Consider the following 20562-nt stretch of genomic DNA (forward strand, 5'->3'; position numbering starts at 1 on the left):
CTTGCATGGTCTGCAGCGGAGACCAAGCGGAGGAGGCCGCCAAAAAGCTTTCCGCTACCATGACCCCGCCGGCAGGTGGCCGCCTTTGCGATCTCAACTCGCTCTTGTGTAGAAAGGGGGAACTATTACGGTGGATTAATGAATGGATGGCGGCAAATGGGAAGCCGGGTGAATTTCGAATACGGAAACGCCTCAACCCACGGATGTCTTTCCGTATTAATATTTTCTAGGCATGCTTTATTGGGCTGAACAGCCAAATATCGTATTTTTCACATTTCCAACTGAAACTAAATCTATCCATCATGAAATCTAAAAGTATTTTTTCAATCTTCCCCAGCTGTCTTTGTGAATAAAAAGTTATTTTTGTTAGTCACACCTGTGAGAGAAAGAAAAATTTCCCTCAAACTTCCATTTAGAAGAGAAAATCTTATTTTTATCAAGTTGAAATTTTTAAAAATTATTCTACGTAATATATAATTTCGGAGATATTGCAATTCTAACTAACGTAATGAAGCTTACATGATCATTTTTTACATCTTTTGCATGAATAAGGTATTATATCCGTAACATTCTGTATCCCTTTGATCGTAACATAGCCAAATGAGGCTTTGAAGACACACTCTTTCATGTACTTTATTCAGTGGCGTAACTGAAAATATGCTTTGGGTGGGATTGGGGGGTCTGGGGGTCCCAAAACTTTTGAAAAATGACATGCCTGGAAATACATTTTACATCATTTTGGCACTTAAAGGTTTGTATTAATAATGATCTTTAAGTCTACGCAGATGCAGTAATTATTTGTTAAAAATAGACAATAGTTTTAAATATTTTTTTTACTTCTCTGAGGCGTTGGGGGGATCTATCCCATCATCCCCCCCGTAGTCCCGCCACTGACTCGATTTAAGTCAACTCTGAAATAACTAAATGAGACTGTGTACTGGTGAGGTGGGCATCAGGGAATAGTGAATCCTGGCTCCTTTGAAAAATATACTCTTCGCTTACCATTTCCGTTCCCATCTTTGGATGGCGAATAAGTATATACTTTTTAAAACTAAGCTTTAAGTCAGTTAGGTTTGTTAGTAAAATGTCGCTTTGAGTCAAAATGATAGTATAATATTTTTCATCACTTCCTTAAATATTTACTACCGTTATCTTTTGATCACTGCATCTTAAACTTATAGTTTCAACATGAAGTAACAGAAAAAGATTAGAAAAGCGTCAAAACAGAACTTGTAGGTTTTCTCAGGAGACCTCTAAGAAAAATGAATGAGTGGCGCCGTCTCCATGAGGCTTGAGGGGGCCCGAGCCCTCCCCCCCCCCCAAAAAAATTTGTTATTGGGGGGAAGAAAAGATGTCAGGTTTGTCGATATTCCCGGAGAGTCGAGTGTTCAGGGTTCTAATGTTGATCATATGACTCTTCCAAAATGATTTTTTGAAAAACTTTAAAACCCACTATTTATTGAATTTCCTGGGGCAACACTCCCCCCCCAATATTTTTTTATAAGTCGGCAGCCCTGTTCCTCAGTGCTTGTGGTACGCATTCTTTGCCGACTCCAAGGCGACACCTTTGTTGGAAGAAATCCCCTCAACAATGGTTGTATTTCTTTGGTTCTTGTGACGCCAAAATTCGCTCACTTAGCAACTATTACTTTCGTATATGTAGTGCACAAATTGGGATGAGAAAAAATATTAGTTCTATTTCCGTAAACATTTTATGGTTATTCTTATCCCGACATTCGGTCACTGAGCAACGATTACTTTCGTTTATGCAGCAGGTATTCAAATTGGTATAAGAAATTATTAGCCCTAACTCCGTAAACATTGTATGAAAACTTTAGTTGAACAAACACTATTTTAGTGTTTTCAATCCTATCATAAATTGGAGGGTTTGAGGTCTTGTGCATATTTTTAGACGGACTGTGAAGTTGACTAAATTGTGGCTTTCTTATTATTTTTCTATAATCCATTAGTGGACTTTATCACCAAGCTACTTTTAACTCGTAAAACATTGTAAAAGTCTCCTTGAAAGTGCAACGGATTTCCTTAAATATCCCTTCTATCATCCTATTTGATCAAATTTTCCTTTCGCGATATAATTTGATGTGTGTATTATTTTGTGTGTATTTAATGACCTGGTGAAATATACTGGGCATCTTGGGTGTACAAATTGTTCCATACTGAGTGTTTTTGAAAGGTTCCCATCAACTCAGAGTTTCAACCCGTAGGTTAGTTTGGACAGGTGGGGGTAGAGCTCGCCCAAGCTAAGCCAGAGGTGTGAATACATTTTTTCTTTCCTCAACACTATCATGGTGGAGGTTATTATCCCTGGCCAGCTCACACTTAAAATATTTTGTTTGTTCTGAAAGTTAGAGCACATTGAATTGCCCGGAAAACTAATATAAGGATCTCAGGTTCTAAGGATCTCACTAGTCTTAACAAATCTATCTGCTGTCCACTGCACTCATTTCATGTTTCACTGCTGTCCTAAATAGCTAATTTGCCTCAAACTGGCGGCACATTCCAGACGAAGCCTTACAAATGTCAAGCTCTTTCGTAAATTCCTTTCTGGTTTTACTTTGTGTCCTTGCTAACCGATACGGAAGGACTGACCCGGTACAGAACCACACTCACTAACAAGTAAAATTCTCACTCACTTTCTGTTCTATTCTTAGACTGCCTACGCTAGTATTTCCCCATAGCTTCGAGACCTTTGTTATGCCTAAACGAGACAGGCCAACTTCACTGAATAAATAGAGCGCAAAGTATCAACTTATTAGAAAAGTATAAAGAGGGCGTTGAAAAGTACCAGAATCCTTAGAAATGTGAGCGCATTTTTACGGATTGGAGGCGGTGAAGTCTATAATTTTGCAAAATTTTGTTTTATGAATAGGTGGAAATGTGTGTCATAAAGAAAAATACAGCCACTAGGCTCTTAATATTATTAGTAACGCTTCTTACTTACCATAACAGCTAAATAGGGTAGTTTCCTATTATTTTTTTATTGCCTGAATCGAAAGATTATTACTCCTGGAGTACGTATTTCACACGTTTAGATTTTTAAATGACGATATCTATTTTTCACGATTAAATGAAAAGTGAAAATTTTCAAGCGAGCGAAAACGCGACGCTTAAGTATGAATGCCGGGAAGTCTCTCCGCGTGATTTATTTCTGGTTCCCGTTGCCGCCCTGCGAGGTGACCTTGAGGCAAGGCTTAGCGCTGATACGACGCAGGCTGCCAGCGGGTAGCCTAGTACCCTGCTGGCTGGTAGCGCTTGGCTTAAATAAGGATTATTAATAACTTATCAAACGAGGAAAACTTTCCGACCTTAGCCAGTTTTAATAAGTGATTGTTAAGACATGTTCCCCTGAGCTCTGCGCCTCATGCATGCATTGGTAATTTCAGACGATGTATAACTCCTATCTACTCGTATAGAAACTAGGTCCCTGTGACGTCACGTGGAGTGGCATCGCATGGGCGCCAATCTGGTCCTTTTCAAATGAGGATAAAAATGGACCATTGCCATTCGTCTAACCCGGTATTAATAAAACCAAATAATTTGTATATTATGAATACACGAATGGTGGGTAACGCAATCAATGCATTTCGTTTTCTTTGTCGAAGGAAACCACCCTATTGTTTAGTTTATTCAATGGAATAGTTCAACGACTAACGAAGCATGTAATTTTCATTTAAAATTCCAAAATATCGATGGCTAAGTTCTAACAACGCGTATCTCAAAATTTGGCCGGTCTGAGTTAATACTGCCAATACCGTTAATACAAAATGAAATTCAAGCAAAAATCAACTCTTTGTTTGCAAATGTATGCTTATTTTTCAGATTTATGTATTTTTGGTTTTTAATTTCAATTAAAATTATAAACATTTTTTAATCTATCTTTTTATTGCTCTCCTGAAAAAGTTGGTATTTTTTAGAAACATGTTGTTAGAACTTAGCCATCGATATGCTATTTAAGCGGTTCTTAACATCTGACAAAAGAAAAAATTGGATTTGGCATGATGTTTCCTAGAAATTGTTTGGGTTTCAAATTTTTATACCATTAAGATGATGATGATCCAAGCTTGGGAAAATGTTGATTGCAGCTAGGATATAAATGCTTCCGCGAAAAAAAACTGATATGAAGGTCACAACTACAAAAGAATCATGGTTGAAATATTACGGTAAAACTTTTATAGTCATTAGCAAATAAAGTTTGGAATCGAAACCAAATCACTCTAGTTAAATAAAAATGGCATTACCAACGGTTATATAAACTTGACCAAATATTCGTTATAAATGTTAAGCATTGTGACATTAACGTTTTGCTACGCTGTTCCCCATCATTTTGCTTTTTGTCCTCGATGGATGCCATCTATGAAATAAAAAAATTTCTGTGGATAAAGGGGGAAAGAGAAGAGTCCCGCTAAAAAGAGTAAATGGAAGCGAGAGAATGTGTATCAGAAAGGATTTAAAAATGTTTAATCAAGGGAAATTATTTTTTTTAACAACACATATCCCATAATTTTCTTAAGGACTATATTTTTTTCGCGGGATTTGATTATTACTGCATTTAGAAAAAGTTTAAGGAAAGAGAAAGTTCGGGGAATATTCTGGGTTGATTACTGGGATAAATGCTTTAATGGATAGCTAAGTTCTCACTATAATGCGTTTTAACCAGAATGTTGGTTCAACAGACAAGAATATACCTTATTAATGTAATACTCTTTACTTGGGCAAATAATTCATTTAGGTTTGGAGGGGCGATTTTATTTCTAAGTCACAGAAATTATTTTGACGTTTGTTTTGAGAAAACGATGCTATGAAATTGTTCATGAATCATCCTTTTGCCTTGTTCATTATATACATGGCTAAAACAGTGAAACCTCGCTTCAGAACAACCGACTTCGCGCGTACAAATTACACCGTCGTCTCCTGCCATCTAAAGCCATAATAGTTCTGCGCCGGAAACCACAGTCAACCGACGCTTGAAAATGTGATCCCTTGGTCGGTTACCAAGTCCATTTTGGGACTTCCCGTTGGGTATCCGTGAAAAAGTTTGAATTATTGGCGAAATATACACCCCAGCTTTTACAAAGACCTCATCAAAATTTTAAAAATATAGATGATGTAGTCAATAGGCTTTAGCAAAAATATGGGCTGGTAAACTTTAATTTACACTGCATAAATAAATACTATTTGATACTTGATTTCCGCCTTCTAAAAATCTCCCTCCGTCTCTCTCTCTCTCTCCATCTTCTTCCAACCTTTTAATTTCGAAAAATCTACCGCATCATTCATTATTTATGTCCCATTTCCCTCCCATCTCAGTCTTTCTCGGTGTCTCTTGCCCTCCATCATCCCTTCTAGAATTTTCCATTCCAACCCTGAATTTATCCGCACAACGGCAATGCAATGTCCCACTTCTTATGTTTCCCAAAGGCTCCGCATTTCATTCAGTTTTCTTAATACCTCTCCATTTGTCATTCGCTCTTTTCATCTTACTTGCACATCCTTATCCAGCTCCACACCTCAAAAGAATTTTCAGACAGATATATGATTTTGTTCTACCCCGGCGTATGACACTGTTGAAATCTTCTCGGGTTTTCTACCACGTGAGTTGCTTTTACGCCAACGGTTCGATAGCTGCTACCTCTACCATCGCCCTTAGGGATAGCAGGCATCGCACTGAGGACAATGGCAGAGATGGAATTCGAAACGTCGCGACGTCATAGACCCGTCGGCCTAGAAGCAACTCACCCGATGGAAACGCCGAGAAGATTTCACCAGAATTTTCAGAAAACTAACAATTTTTTGGCCTCATGAGAAATCTACAGACTGTCAGTCCCAGAAGATAAATTTTCCAGTCTCTCCTATACCTACCTATATAGATAGAGGAGAGTAGGGTATTATGAAATAGTCGGGGAATATGGAATACCTAGGTTTTGGCTCTCTTAGGTGCTGCTGTTTTGTGGGAATACCATGAACTACCAAGAAAGACTCCCATGATACCATTCAGAGAGAGGCGACCGCTTGAAGACGTTGTGTGAGTTGCTCTGAAGTAAAGTGTAATTTGTGATTTTCAAAAGTTTTTGCAGGTAAGTTGTCATAAATTGTTACCACCTATACAGCATTTTACTTAAGAATTGATATTATTTTAATGTACAGCTAAATAACTGTAGTTTTTGATGCAATTATAGTTTTTAATCTAGCGTTGTTTGTTCTCTCAGTGTGTAGGTAAATTTTCCAAAATGTCGTGTCGGGTATTATGGAATACTTAGTATTCCATTTTACCCGACGTAAAAGGATAGTATTCCATATTACCCGACAAACTTCACTTGATGAAAATAAATGCTATAAATTGCTTTCCGTTGTAATAAGATAGTAAAATAGTAATCATTGAATGAATGAATGGTAATATAGGATACATTTAAAACCAAAGCGGTCTTAATTGGTTTATTGCGTTTCAATATGTCTGACGTTCCGTTAAAATCTGTCCCCCCTACCTGCAAGACTTTTAAGTTACAATTTTTTTTATAGATATGCCTAGATAGAAGGAAGACGAGGGGAAGAAGCGAAAGCTTTGGTGTCAGACGAATATGGCTATGGCCATAGAAGCTGTTCGTGAAAAGAAGATGGGGTACCTTAAGGCTTCCAAGGAATTCCACGTTCCAAGAGCGTCACTCTTCCGTCTTGTGCACAGTAACGAGGAAAATGCAAAGGTAGCAGCTTCAACTACTCTTGGGCGAAAACCTGTTTTTTCTAAAGAAGTAGAAGCCGAGATATAAAAATATTTAGTGGAAATGGAGGCAATGTTCTTTGGGCTTACAAAGAGGGATGTCTGCAGTCTTGCCTATCAACTAGCAGTTCGCAATAAAATACCTCATCCATTTAAGGATGAAACTGCAGGGAAAGACTGGTTCTACGCTTTTATGAAAAGGAACCCGGCACTTTCAGTCCGTAAACCCATGGGTACATCTTTTGCCAGGGCTAGAGGTTTCAATAAAGAAGAGATAGACAAGTTTTTTGATCTACTTGACGATGTTTTAAAAAAACACAACTATCCTCCGAATAGGGTATACAATGTTGACGAAACTGGTTTGTCTGTAGTAAAAAGTAAAGTTCCACGCGTAGTCGTCCTAAAAGGAAAAAAACAAATTGGGTCACTTACTTCGGCTGAAAGAGGTTCTCTTGTCACTATCATTCTTTGTATGAGTGCTGGAGGTGAATTTGTCCCGCCCCTTGTGATTTTCCCTAGGAAGAATATGAACGATCAACTACTTAGAGGTGCTCCACCAGGGGTAATCGCTTCGTGCCATCCGTCTGGTTGGGTTCAGACAAACATTTTCACTAAGTGGTTTCAACATTTCATTTTTGTAACAAAACCCACTGCTGATTCACCTATCCTTCTTCTACTTGACGGGCACACAACCCACAAGCGTAACATTGATGTAATTAACTTAGCAAGGGAAAATCATGTTACGATTTTATGTCTGCCCCTCCACTGTTCACATAAAATCCAACCATTGGATAAGACTTTTATGGGTCCTTTAAAAACTCACTATAGTGAAGAAGTCGGAACATTCTTAAGGCATAGCTCAAGGCCCTTGAGTGTTTTTGACATTATGGAACTGTTTGGGAGGGCATATCTTTAAGTGCAACGAGGGGACATAGCAGTAAATGGGTTCAAAGCTACTGGAATCTATCCGGTGAACGGAAATGTGTTTAGCAGTGAAGATTTTATTGCTTCTAAACTCACCGTTCCTGGACCACAGACTACGAGAACAGAAAGTGATTCGTCAAAAAATTTGAACTCACCTGAATCCTGTTCTTCCAAAAGTTCTGATGCGCTGCTTTCCCCAGATACGAATAAGTTAAAAGATCTTGTGCTACCGATGGAGATTTCACCACCACCTCCCAAAAAGCAGAAATCAAATAGGGGAAAGAAAGTGGGATCTTCTTCCATAATTACCAACTCCCCTTACAAGAATGAGTTAGAGCTCCAGATGAATGATAAAGGAAAAACTAATAAACGGAAAACTTCAAAAAAAAAAAAACAACCGAAGAAACCCATAATTAATAGACGGCATGTGAAGAAACGTTTGTTAGACAACTTATCGGGAGGTAAACTAACTGGAGGTGACGAAAGTGCTGACAGCGATGTATCGTTTCATTCTGATTTGTCATCTGATTTGGATTTCTTGCCATCAGCAAAACAACCAAAGAACATGGACGCTGAGTGTATCTTCTGTAATTTAAAATTTTCTGAAGATCGACGAGGAGAGATTTGGATCCGGTGCATCAGTCGCTCACTTTGGGCTCATCTTGACTGCACAGACGCAGAAAAAGATGACTACGTCTGTGACTTTTGTAAATAGATCAGTAAGATATCTAAAATGTCTATGTTTAATTAGTATAAAATAAATAGTGTTTTTTGAGGTTTAGTAAATTTTTCAATAGAAAAGCCACCTATTCCATATTACCCGACAATTCCATATTAGACTCGATTTGTAATTTTTTCTTATACATTTATTTTTTTTAGCATCTAAGAGATTAATATCCTCTTAACCAAAGGCAGTTCATCGCTAATAGCTATATAGTGTGCTGATTATTATTTGAGGTATTTTCATCAATTATCAACCAAGATATATGTATACATGTAAATGGTATTCCATAATACCCTACTCTCCTCTACCTATGGCAATCATTTACATAAAAGTCGACTGAAGAATAGTTTTCTATCTCCTATTATTTTCTATTGCCTAAATCGAAAGATTATTATTCCTGGAGTACGTCTTTCACGCTTTTATATTTTTAAATGACGATATCTATTTTTCGCGATTAAATGAAAAGTGAAAATTTTCAAGCGCGCGAAAACGCGACGGCTAAGTATGAATGCCGGGAAAACTCCGTGTGACATCGTTCTGGTTCCCACTGCCACAAGTGAGGTGACCTTGGGGCGAGGCTCTGAGCGCTGATACGATGCAGGATGCTAGCAGGTAGCAGAGTACCATGCTAGCTGGTAGCGCTTGGCTTAAATAAGGGTTATTAATACCTTATCAAACGAAGAAAACTTTCCGACCTTAGCCAGTTTTAATAGGTGATTATTAAGACATGTTTCCCTGAGCTCTGTGCCTCATGCATGCATTGGTAACCTCAGACGATGTAAAACTCCTATCCACTCGTATAGAAACTAGGTCCCTGTGACGTCACGTGGAGTGGCATCGCATGGGCGCCAATCTGGCCTTTTTCAAATGAGGATAAAATTGACCCTTGCCATTCGTCTAAACCGGTATTTCTAAAACCAAATAATTTGTATATTATGAATACACTAATGGTGGGTAACGCATCGCAATCAATGCCTTTCGTTTTCTTTGATGAAGGAAACTACCCTATTCTTCGCGCATGTATGCTTTTTGATTGTTTATCACCAGGGCCGATTCTAGACCATTTTCTCGGGTAAGTGAATAAGAAATCCGACCTCCCCCCCTCAAAAATAACCGGAGAGGTATTCCCTGGATTCATTTTAAAATAAATACAAATACTTAAGGAATAAGGGTCGAGACTTAAATGTCAGCGTAAACTTTTAATTTGCTTGCTCTTACATATTGAATGTGATATTTTTAGAACTTAAATGCCAATTATAAAGAAAAATTCGGAGGTAAATTGCAAATAAAGCAATAAATACAGAAAAAGGCAGCTTTCAAGATATTCAACCGTTTATTGACTCATATATTACTGAACATTGGACTGAGCACTTGGGAGCCCACTTTTGATTGGCGCCCTACGCTGTCGCGCACTTTGCTTACCGCTTAAACCGGCCCTGTTTATCGCAGATATGAGGTATATTGAATTTTTCCCCTTCCGGCATTGAAATAAACCGCTATCTTTCGAGTGCCATCGTTATCAGATTTTCGGGCGTTAATTTTATGTATCATTGGATGAGGGACGCATGCATTTTGTATGCGGTTTATCACAAATATGTGGTACATATATCGATTTTTTCCTCCTCCGAAATTGAAATAAACCGATATCTTTCAAGTGCCTTTCTTTCATCGCTATCAGGTTTTCGGGCTTTAATTTTATATATCATTAGGTACCTATTATCATTGGATAAATGACGCATGCATTTAGCATGCGGTTTATCACAAATATGTGGTACCTTTATCGAATTTTTTCCTCCTCCGGAATGGAAATAAACCGATATCTTTGGAGTTCCATAGTTGTCATATTTTCGGGCTTCCATTTCATACATCATTATATAAAATCATTGGATAAATGACGCATGCATTGAGCTTGCGGATCAATTATGGTTCGTGGGAAGTTGACACATCTGCCAACTGCTCTCTCCTTTTTCCATTTTAAAACTAAATGTAACAGCCTACAAAATCGGTGAAATAAATCACAGGTTTTAATCTCACGGTCTCCTCTTTAAGTGAGAGTAAATTATCTAAAAAAATCATGCTATCCCACAAATGATGGTATGCCAAAAATTTATTGGCAAAGAAAAGTAATAATATAATAACGAAATAAATTTGATCTGTCTTTTTACCCAGTTCAATGGCTGTTTGTGTAAATTATTTTAATGTATACATAGTTTTTAATGGGATTAATAATATTTTAAATAACGTGCCCTAAAATAAATACGTGATTATTCATTTGTTTTGCATTTTTTTTCCTTCGGTTGTACTCCTCAGATGCCTCCTCATTCAATTCATTATGGATGTGTTTGGTCCCTACGTCAACCCTGAGAACTGTCGTCACGGAGCCTATTCATGGCATGGTCGCAGCGGGACGCGAAGACGAAGCGCAACTCATGAGGCATAAGATACTGGTAGAACAAGGCAAGTTCTTCATGAATAAACTTTTCCCTGGTTTGCGCGCGGGTAAGAAAAACTGAGGCAACCGACGTTTCGGGTTCCGTGTCTACCTACTGCTACTGGGCTAACTACTACTACGGCTACCGTCTTTACTAGACTACTGAATAAATGCCTTGAGAAAGGGTGACGAGACGGTGTCGCGGAAAGTTCTCTGCGAAAAAAGCGCACAGCTAACCCTTTCGGAGTTAAAAAAGTAATCGAGCCACAGTCTTCTTAGAAATAAGGAACGCTAAATTATTAATTGTTCTATCTTCTTCCTTAACCCCCTATATGCGTATATGTTATAATGTGCTGCAGGCTTACCCTTTTTAACAGCAATGAATTTCAACTAAACTACGTAAAAACACAAAAAAAATTTAAATGTTCAAAACACTAAGTAAACTAGTAACTACAAATTCAACACTAGTAAGTTTAAAAATGTGGTGAATGGTCAGGAGGAATGTACGTGAGCTATTTTATTGCGAGATGTCTCACCTCCGAGCAGCGCAAAGTATTAATTTCCTTCTAACGTAACCCCCATCCCAAATTTTCACATTGGCTAGCTTGTGCGCTTTCTTCGCACAAATCTGTGTGCGCGCTTTTTTACCCATAATCGACGAGGCAGAACCCGAGACGTCGGCTGCCTTAGATTATCTTACCCGCGCGGACATCCGAGAGAGTTTATTCGTTCTATCCCCCGGGAAAGTGTTACAGCAGAACAAGCTCTTCATATTTGCTCACAAAAAAATTGATTTTGGGACGAATATTTTGCCCTAGCAACGTATCTATTGTTTACCTGATTCCTTTCATTTCTCTTCCTCGTTATTTCCTCAACTTAGGGTATATATCTTTATTCGATCACAGTGGCCGCAACAAGGATCAAATGCAACCCGTGTGTGATCCCGGAATGAAACTCGGAATTCCATAATTCTCTCTGAAGATAATGGTGGACTAATTTTCGAGCACCTTCGAAGCGTGTGAAGCGTGACGTTGAGAAACAACTATACGATCCGGTGACAAACCCAAATTTTCCCGAGCTCCTCCAGCGGTTTCTGCTTCCAAGTTAGGAGGGTTCATTCTTTTGTAGAAGAAAAATGGACATCATGTCAATTAAGATGATTAAGACAATGAAGAATGCTTTCTTCGAATCGGTGAGAAAACAGGTATGTTTGTTGACAAATCCGGGTCCCTTGTTGATACTACGTCGTCAAATAATGACTCATGAATCTCTTTGATTATTCATTCAATGAAACTTAATTCATTTTCCCTTACCTATTTATTGCATCTTCCCACCATGCATGAACATACTGTTTGTATGTTGGGAGTGCTGTGCTCATTGTACAGAGTGAGAAACTGTGCACAGTACATTAGTGTTGCCTCCGTTCACAATAAAAGGTTTGTGGAATGTGGAAAGAGTTATTCTTTGAATGAATTTCTTTGTTAACTATTTCCTTTTTAGCGTTGTAATTTTCGCAGAATTTCGGTTAACAAATATGGAATAAAATAGAATGTATCCTTAAAATAGACCTGTTGCCTTGTAAATTACCTAATTTCCAACCCGAAAATTGCTCATTTACGGACAACTGGAAGAAACTTAGTACTGTTCATGAGTTCCTCAATAAAACGGCCTTTATTGTGTCGTTTAACCATTTATTTTCCTCATTTCTCCTTCCTTGTATATCTTTTTCAATTCATCTCCGAGCAGCTTTCATCTAAATTCTGTTTCTTCTATATTTATGTTACGAAACCCAAGTCATGCCCGTTAATCATATACGAGTAGTGAACCTTACGAGATGCAGATTTGTAATGTTTCAGTGTTGGTTAGTGTTTTACTCTCGAAGGTAAATGTCCCTAAATTCAGCGTTCTGATTCTGTCAAACTATTATTGATCTACATCAAAACTTATTACATAATTTTCTGTGCCTAATCTAATATCTTATATGCGGCTGTGGAAATTTCACGAATACTTGACATGCAATTTCGTCTTTTCCACTTCTATTTGCAGTACAGTGGGTATGTATTTAGCAAATTTATAGGTGGGGGAGTCTAGAGCGCTAATAATCGGTATTAGAAGTACTACTTTCTTATGCATTATCGTTAATCCACGTACGCTTGGCGTCTTCTTATCTTGAAGCGTGATGAGTTTCCTTGTCTGAGGATCCGGAATACACTTGTTGAATAAGTCAGTGGTTCATCTATTGAATCTTCCCGTTGGGTCTTTCTCCAGTTTTGCCTCCACAATTTCAACGGAGACAAAGTACAAAAGATTAATTCATCCTGGTTCGCTGTACTCTCCAGAAAAGAAAGAAATTTCCATAAAGCCCAATATCTGCCCTTAATCCATATCATCCTCGTGATGATATTCTCTCGATTCGCATTTAAGGCAGAACATTAGCCTTGAGAATGTCTCCAGCATCGGGCACAATATTCCTTGCGCCATAATTATAAGTAATGAATTCATTGGAAGTCTTACAAAGCGTGCCTTTGACGCGGTAACAAACCCAAAAGAAACATCGCTAAACATCCATGGACCGCAAAAGTTTTAACAAACTGACAAACATGAATATTATTTGACAAATTTTCAATTCCAACTACTTAAGTTAACATACTTAACTATTGAATGCAGTACTGTATATGCAGGTGCGGATTATGCATCCAATTTGGGGGGGGTCATGACTGGGTCCGGGGAGTATGGAATACCGCCCGGAGAGAGGGGCGTTCTCCCGTGTAACTTTAAAAAAAATAGTATACTCTGTACGATGAATGCAACTGAAACTTCTCTCTCGTTTGGGACTCGTACCCTTGCATATAAAATCCATCAATTCTTTTGCTAGGATACAAAAGCTATTAATCTAATAAAAATTTAAATATTTTGTTAAATTTTTATCTGTATAAACCCGCCACTGCTATATGCTAGGTAATGTCTACAACTTTTTAACTTCACCCGTGGTCGAATATCAACGTTATTGCTAAAATATCTCTCATGTGAGCATGAAGAGGTTATTTAATGTATGAGCCAACATTGGAAAATTTATCGTTTGTACGGCTTCCAAGGGATAAATTTGTCTTTACGATCGGAGGTCAAACTTTCGTGATGAAAGTTCGAGATCATTAGAGCAGTTCTATGCATAAATTGCGCTCCCTTTACAGATTTTTATTAATTTCGTCATCATCGTGCAAGTTCCTTCCATGAGTCATTTGAGCTGCCTCAGATATAAATCAAATATGTCTATGTAATATGTATAATATTACCCTTCGTTGAAAACCTTGTCAAATATGAATTTCATTTGACATATTTTCCTTATGAAAAACATATGTTAATATGCTACACCAGTGGCGCAGCGAGAGGGGGAGATAAACTCCCCCCCTCGCTGCTAACCCCTGAGCTCAGAGAAATGTTTAAGTTTAATCCATTTTACTTACTTGGATTGATATTACTAAAGAATAGTGTAAGGATTAATAAAATATCCCTCAGTAAGCAGTAAAACGCATCATTTTGAACCATTTATCTTAAAATTCCACAATTTATTAATCTCGCACATACCGCTTATCCTGGTGGGTATTTCATACCCGCACACAACCCGATATTAGTAGCATTTAAAATCATTGACGAGTTTTGACGTATAATAAATCTTCCTAAAATTCAATTTTAGAGCCAAAATGGTGTAAAATGTATTTCCTGACATGCCGTTTTTCAAAAATTTTACTATATTTTGCATGGGGGAGGGGTCACCACTCTAGGCCATCCCATCCCCCCTTCCCCCGGTCCCCCCTAGATATTCCTAGTTACGCCACTGCTGTAAAGCTATTTATTGACTGTTGATAAAACGAACCTGAGTAAGATATCTCCCTCTGGTTTTTTTTACTCATAAATAAAGTGATAAAATTAAGGCTTAGAAGAATAAGAAGATTTGGCCAACATCGAGACATCTAAAAAAAAGTTTATAAAAAAGGAACATTTCTCCACCATAGACTTATATTCCAAAAATGTAAACCAGCTATCTTCCAAAATTAAATAGCATTCAGTACTATTGATTTATCTGGTAATCAATCCTTACTGTGATGATTTTTGTGCTACTCAGCTCATATGTCTTTCCCCTTACTAACTTTAAATGCCCCGCTTTTTGTCTTTCAGAGACCTGTTGCCATCTTCTGTTGATGGCTGACATTAAATGGAACCACAGTTCATTAATAGTACACTTTTTCGCCGCCATACATTGTGAGCCGAAAGGGGCAAAATACGCGGGAAACACATGACGCATGCCCTCCTTCTTCCGGCCTCTCCAAGAAAGATGGCGGCTGACCAGGAACAATTCCAGCAGCTTTTGGGAACACTTTTGAGTACAGATAATGCTATTCGGTCGCAAGCAGAGGTGATATATAATTCTGTGATATAGATGTTGTTGAGAAGTATTAGTTTTTTGCATGTACAGCCGTAGTGGTTGTAAAACCTATGTGGTTAAGTCTGCCGTACACGTTGGCAATCGCCCGCGCACATACTGACGGCTCAACCGCATGTTATTTTAGATGTGAAGTGTGGCAATTGCTACTTTGTATGCATTGTTTAGTGTGAGATTCACGTAGGAATTAGACTAACTTTAACGTTACGTAACTACACGCGTATGTTCTGGAATATCATGTTTTTTGCACTCGAAACGCCATTTTGGCGGAATTAATTGTAATAACATCTATTTTAGCGAATGCTTTCCATTGCTCAATTGTGTTTGTAAGCAACTTTTGTAAACATAATCAAATTTTGCTGCGAAAGTTTTGCGATGTTCTCGCGTGGTTGAAAATGTTGGTCCTTTTAACTCTTGCTCAATCATGGTTATTAACGTTGAATGTTTTTATTTTTCAGGAAACCTACAATGAATTGCCCTTCGAGTCCAAAGTACCATTCCTTCTAGCCTCTATCCGCAATGATGGTCTCGGTGAAGACTTGCGGCAGATGGCCGCAGTCCTTCTCCGTCGGCTCTTTTCCGCGGAATTTACGGAATTCTATCCTAAGGTTAGTTATCTCACAAGGGATTCGGCCTTTAAATCCCTGCTTTCGTCACGAGTGCGTGTTTGTTTTAAATTTCCGTGTCATTCATACCTGTGCTTGCGTCTAGTAACGCATTGTGACGTAGGTAATGATATGGCAGTGTTAAGAGTCGTTAATGTGTCATTTATTGTGATTTAGCAGTCTTCATGTAAATATTTTTGTAGACTGCGTTTAGTGTTGTTTGAATCTAATGAATGGTACGCTATGATGATCGTTCAGAATGCAATGGAATCCTTAATTTTTGTTGGATTATTCCCACGATTCCTAGTGGTTTCATAATAAAGGTTAACCATCGGCTACTTGATTCCTTGTTATAAAGTCAGGCCAGCCGCAGTCATTGTCCTCCTTTATGCTGGCATTTCTGAAGAAACTTCTTCGCACTAATTACCGAGTCACGCTTATAGGTGAAAGACCTTTCTTTGTCGGTGGAATTAGTAAGGGTTGCTGTAACTTTTTATCGGGATTCCACTAATCTAATTGAAATGTGTATTCTTGTCAGTCGGCGTGAGTAATTGGGTATAATACAAGGAAAATTGAGCTCCATGTTGTCAACTCATGTTCAATCAGTACAGACGACATGAGTTTAACTGTCTTGGAGCTGTAAACTGTGATACAAGAGCCAAGGTGCTTATGGCGCTGTATCTTAAGTTAAAGATGTCGGGAATAGCATATGAATTAGTGTTTTGACCCTTAGTTGGAAATTCTCTTTAGAGCGTTCTAAAGCTATAAAGAATGCTTTTCACTTCACTTTTGCAAACTTATCCTTAGCCCTATAAGTATATGTCACAGTACGTAGTTGTATTTATTTGGTTTTATCCATGATGTAAGCTGATTGTAACGCAGCACAGATCGTGTATTTACTTCTTCTTATCTTCAGAAACCTGATTGTTTATGCTTATTATACCTTTTCAAGTGATCCCTTCTTGAGTAAAATTAATGTTTATTCTATTGCGTTAGTGTTAAGGTAATACTGTTAAAGAAGACGTGCCTGTGACACAGCGTAAGACCATCATTCTAGGAGAATTGTCATAGGTGTGTAATGAGTTACACTTCAAAATGATGGGATAGTATCAGATTCATTTCCTTCTACAAAAATTAACTTTCCCATTACCTAGATAATGGAATGGAAATCAGGGGAAAAACTCTTGGAGCTGAGTTTTTGCTAGATTATATTTCTGACCTCAAAATGTTTGTCATATTAGATGATGGGGATGATTCTTACATTTCTGGTGGTCAACCTGAAATTACTCAAGGAGTGCTAGTTTTTCCTTGACAGGTGAGTTAATTCTAACTTGAGTCTCAATTTTATCATGAAAGAAGTAGGAGTAACATTCATCTATTGTTTTGTCTAAAGATATTTGATATCTAAATAAATATAGCAGCTAGTGTGTGTCAGCTCTGCTTTACAAGCTGGTTTTATTATGGTCTTTAAGTCTAATGACTCCAAGTCTGCTGTTGTAAGAGAAAATATTGGTTATTTAAATGGTACCAATCGTTCTGAACTTGAGGATCATATTCCCTTGTTTGCTCCTATTAAGCAGAATAATCTTTCGCTTGCATGGAAATCATAGACATTTTGATACATGTCTAATTGCTGTGACTTTTTTTTGTCACCACATTGTATGTGGTGTAACTAAAAATAGTGGCAATAACAATACATTTTAGTATTGAACCAAGGGCGTAGTGTAAAAATTTTCCTTCTTAAGGCCTGTTTACACGGTACATTAACACGTACGGGTTAATGTATAAATGTATGAACGCGAGAATGAACGCCAAAATGCACTGTGTAACCACCCAACTTGTACGAATGCATGCACAGAAAATAGAACCTGTTCTAATTTGGTTCATGCATTCATACATGTTCCGTTCCGGTCCACAAAAATCATTCACACAAACGTACATCAACTCGTACGTGTTAATGTATCGTGTAAACAGGACTTTAAATTAGTCAAACATTAGTTAACTGGAATTCATAGATGTTGAATAAAAAAATTTTGGGCTATATTGCCGCGTACACAAAGCCCAAAAGTTTGTTATTCGACATGACGAATAGCCGCAAAAGTTTTAACAAAGAATTATGGAATTAATAGTATTAGCTTGTTTATGATCATGGGTTAGTGAGATCACCAATGTGACTTTTTTTGCTATCCCGTTATAATATTTATGTAAACTACTAAATGCTAAAGTACCTTCTAAATAGGTTTGCAAAGGTGGATAGGAAGTATTTAATCATCGTGACCAGTTTTGTGAGTTTGGTATTATATGATTTTTTCAGGTCTTGAGACATCTTGCTATACAGAGCTTGTAATACCGTTAAGTAGTGAGTGGGGAAATGAATGCTGCTGCCTATTTTGTCTGTAGCAACTCTCTGTAGCATTAAACATTTGGCAGTACCATATGCACTCATAATTCTGGTATCAAGTTGTTTTGCTGTATAGATTTTCTCTGCCCTGCTTAGTAACTCCCCTTGCATTATTTTTTAGTTGCCGCCAGAGGCACAAGCTCAGCTGAAGGAGCAGGTTTTAGTGGCTGTCCAAAGGGAGCAGCCAGATGCATTGCGGCGAAAAGTTTGTGAAGTGGCCGCTGAAGTGGCACGGTGTTTGGTGGATGACGATGGAAATAATCAGTGGCCCGAATTTTTGCTGTTTCTCTTCCAATGTGCTAACTCTCCTGCTCCTGTACTCAAAGAAAGTGCCCTACGCATGTTCACGTAAGTACCTTTATTGCCTCTAGACAGAGTATTTGTATTTGATTTTTGAATGTGATCAGTGAATTTGTTTACCCTGCATGGTAGAATTTTCAAAAATCTGCTTGTAATTCATTTACGGTTGCATTTTCTCCTCTTGCAATAAATATTTTCTACAGTGATAGGATGGTAACACCAAATGTGAAGTGGTGATATATTTCTTTTGTGATACGATTTGGGAATTGAGGTATTCACACTTATTTTCAATTTCAATCTTGGTAGTTATTACATATTACCCTTAAATACTTTCCTGTTGACATTATTTTTGAATGGCCTTGTTCATCATATTGTAGCGTAGATTGTTGTAGTCTGTGAAAAATTAAGTGACCCACATTTTTTTCAATCTTTTGATCCCTCACCTACCTATGGTGTCATTAGCAGCTTTAACTCTTTTTTTAAGATCATGACATCGTCAATTCATCCCAAGGGGCTAACTGCTTTTCACTAACTCCTCGGTCTTGTGCTTAGGCCTTGTGTAGTTCATTGCTGCTCCTACCCTTACGAGGGATCCCTTCCTTCAATGAGATGTTCTTTCAATATGAGTTAATTAATGAAAACAAAATTCGAACTAAGTTGCCAACTCATGAAGTGTGGGGAAGAACGTTGGCATTTATTTATTTTGCAATTATGAGGCAGTGGCTGAATGAATAAGATTTTTTTCTTCAACTTTCCCAAACATCAACAGAATTCTTGTTATAATTTGCAATTTTGTGTCTGAGTGAAGTGCATTAAATTTGGCAATGCTACCTGTCCTCTCCATCGCCATTGTTGTAGAGTAAAAGGTTTTCTGCTATGCTTTTTTTAGTTAATTAAGAGAACATTTTTAGACCTGATATAAAATATTGTCTTAATTTAGCTGCAATTATCATACAGAACAATTAGAAATCCTATAATGTGATACTAAATTGATGCCACCTGTGCATCTTAAGTTAAATGTGAATGCAGTCAAGTGAAGGTGACAGAAGTATTCTCTAGTTCTTTTCTCTTCAATATAAAGCATTTGATCTCAAAATGTTGTCAGAATCGTAGAAAATGTACTCATATTCTTAATAAAGTAATGATATCCTAATAATGTTGACATATCACCTGGTTTTAACTAAAGATGCCGTATTTGTTCAGGAAGGGGTCCTTAAGGTACCCCACCCCACTTAAACCAACCCACTACATTGTCATGGTAATTAAATTTTCCTGTGTTGCTTGTATGAAACACATTTTGAGTGACAAGCAAAATGCTGTATTTTTTTTATCTATATCAATAGTGCAATGTATTTCAGGGTATATCATCTTTGCCAAGCATGACAGAAGTATTATTAAGGGTGTGGTATAAGTGAATTGAATGTGTGAAATATTTTTCATGAAAGGTTTTATTTCATTTTTTTTGTTTCAGGTCTGCACCGGGTGTCTTTGGAAATCAACAAGCTGGGTACCTAGACTTGATCAAACAGATGCTTCAGCAGTCTTTAATTGACCAGGCTAACTATGAGGTAAAATACATATACAGTAATTTGCCGTGAGAGGTTACTTCTAGGGTTTGCATCAATTAGCTAAGAACAGTGACTTTAAACGACAGTTGATTGATTCATTATTGAAAATCATGTGATAAGTTAGTGGCACATATTGTAACCTGTTTTTTTACAGAAAAGAATTCTATTTGGGTCGATTTATATGTTTTTTTCCTATAAAATTAATAATTCAACTCATGTGGTGGAGGCTTGGAAACAGTTTTCACAGTAATAAAATTGTTGATATCAATACGAATAGCATTTAACTGACACAGCCTCCATCACAAGAAGAGAATCATTCATAATAGTGAAAAACCATGTGAAATTTAATTCAAAAAAGTAGTTTTCTAGTAAGCAAATGCCCAGGAAAGCTGTCGTTATCACTTAATAGATAGGCTGTGGTTACTTATGCTA

General features: G+C 37.5%; 1 protein-coding gene across 1 annotated transcript in view; it reads left to right on the forward strand.

Moving 5' to 3' along the window:
* Positions 1 to 11920: 11920 nt before the first annotated feature.
* LOC124160762 (importin-5) overlaps positions 11921 to 20562 on the forward strand; it is a 37733-nt gene continuing 29091 nt past the window's right edge. The window contains exons 1-5 of the mRNA XM_046536779.1: positions 11921 to 12019; positions 14992 to 15229; positions 15715 to 15864; positions 18384 to 18610; positions 20034 to 20130. Coding sequence (XP_046392735.1) covers positions 15110 to 15229; positions 15715 to 15864; positions 18384 to 18610; positions 20034 to 20130 — 594 coding nt within the window. The 5' untranslated portion in view covers positions 11921 to 12019; positions 14992 to 15109. The remainder of the gene's footprint in view (positions 12020 to 14991; positions 15230 to 15714; positions 15865 to 18383; positions 18611 to 20033; positions 20131 to 20562) is intronic.

Source organism: Ischnura elegans, chromosome 6, assembly GCF_921293095.1.
Source record: "Ischnura elegans chromosome 6, ioIscEleg1.1, whole genome shotgun sequence".
NCBI lineage: Eukaryota > Metazoa > Arthropoda > Insecta > Odonata > Coenagrionidae > Ischnura > Ischnura elegans.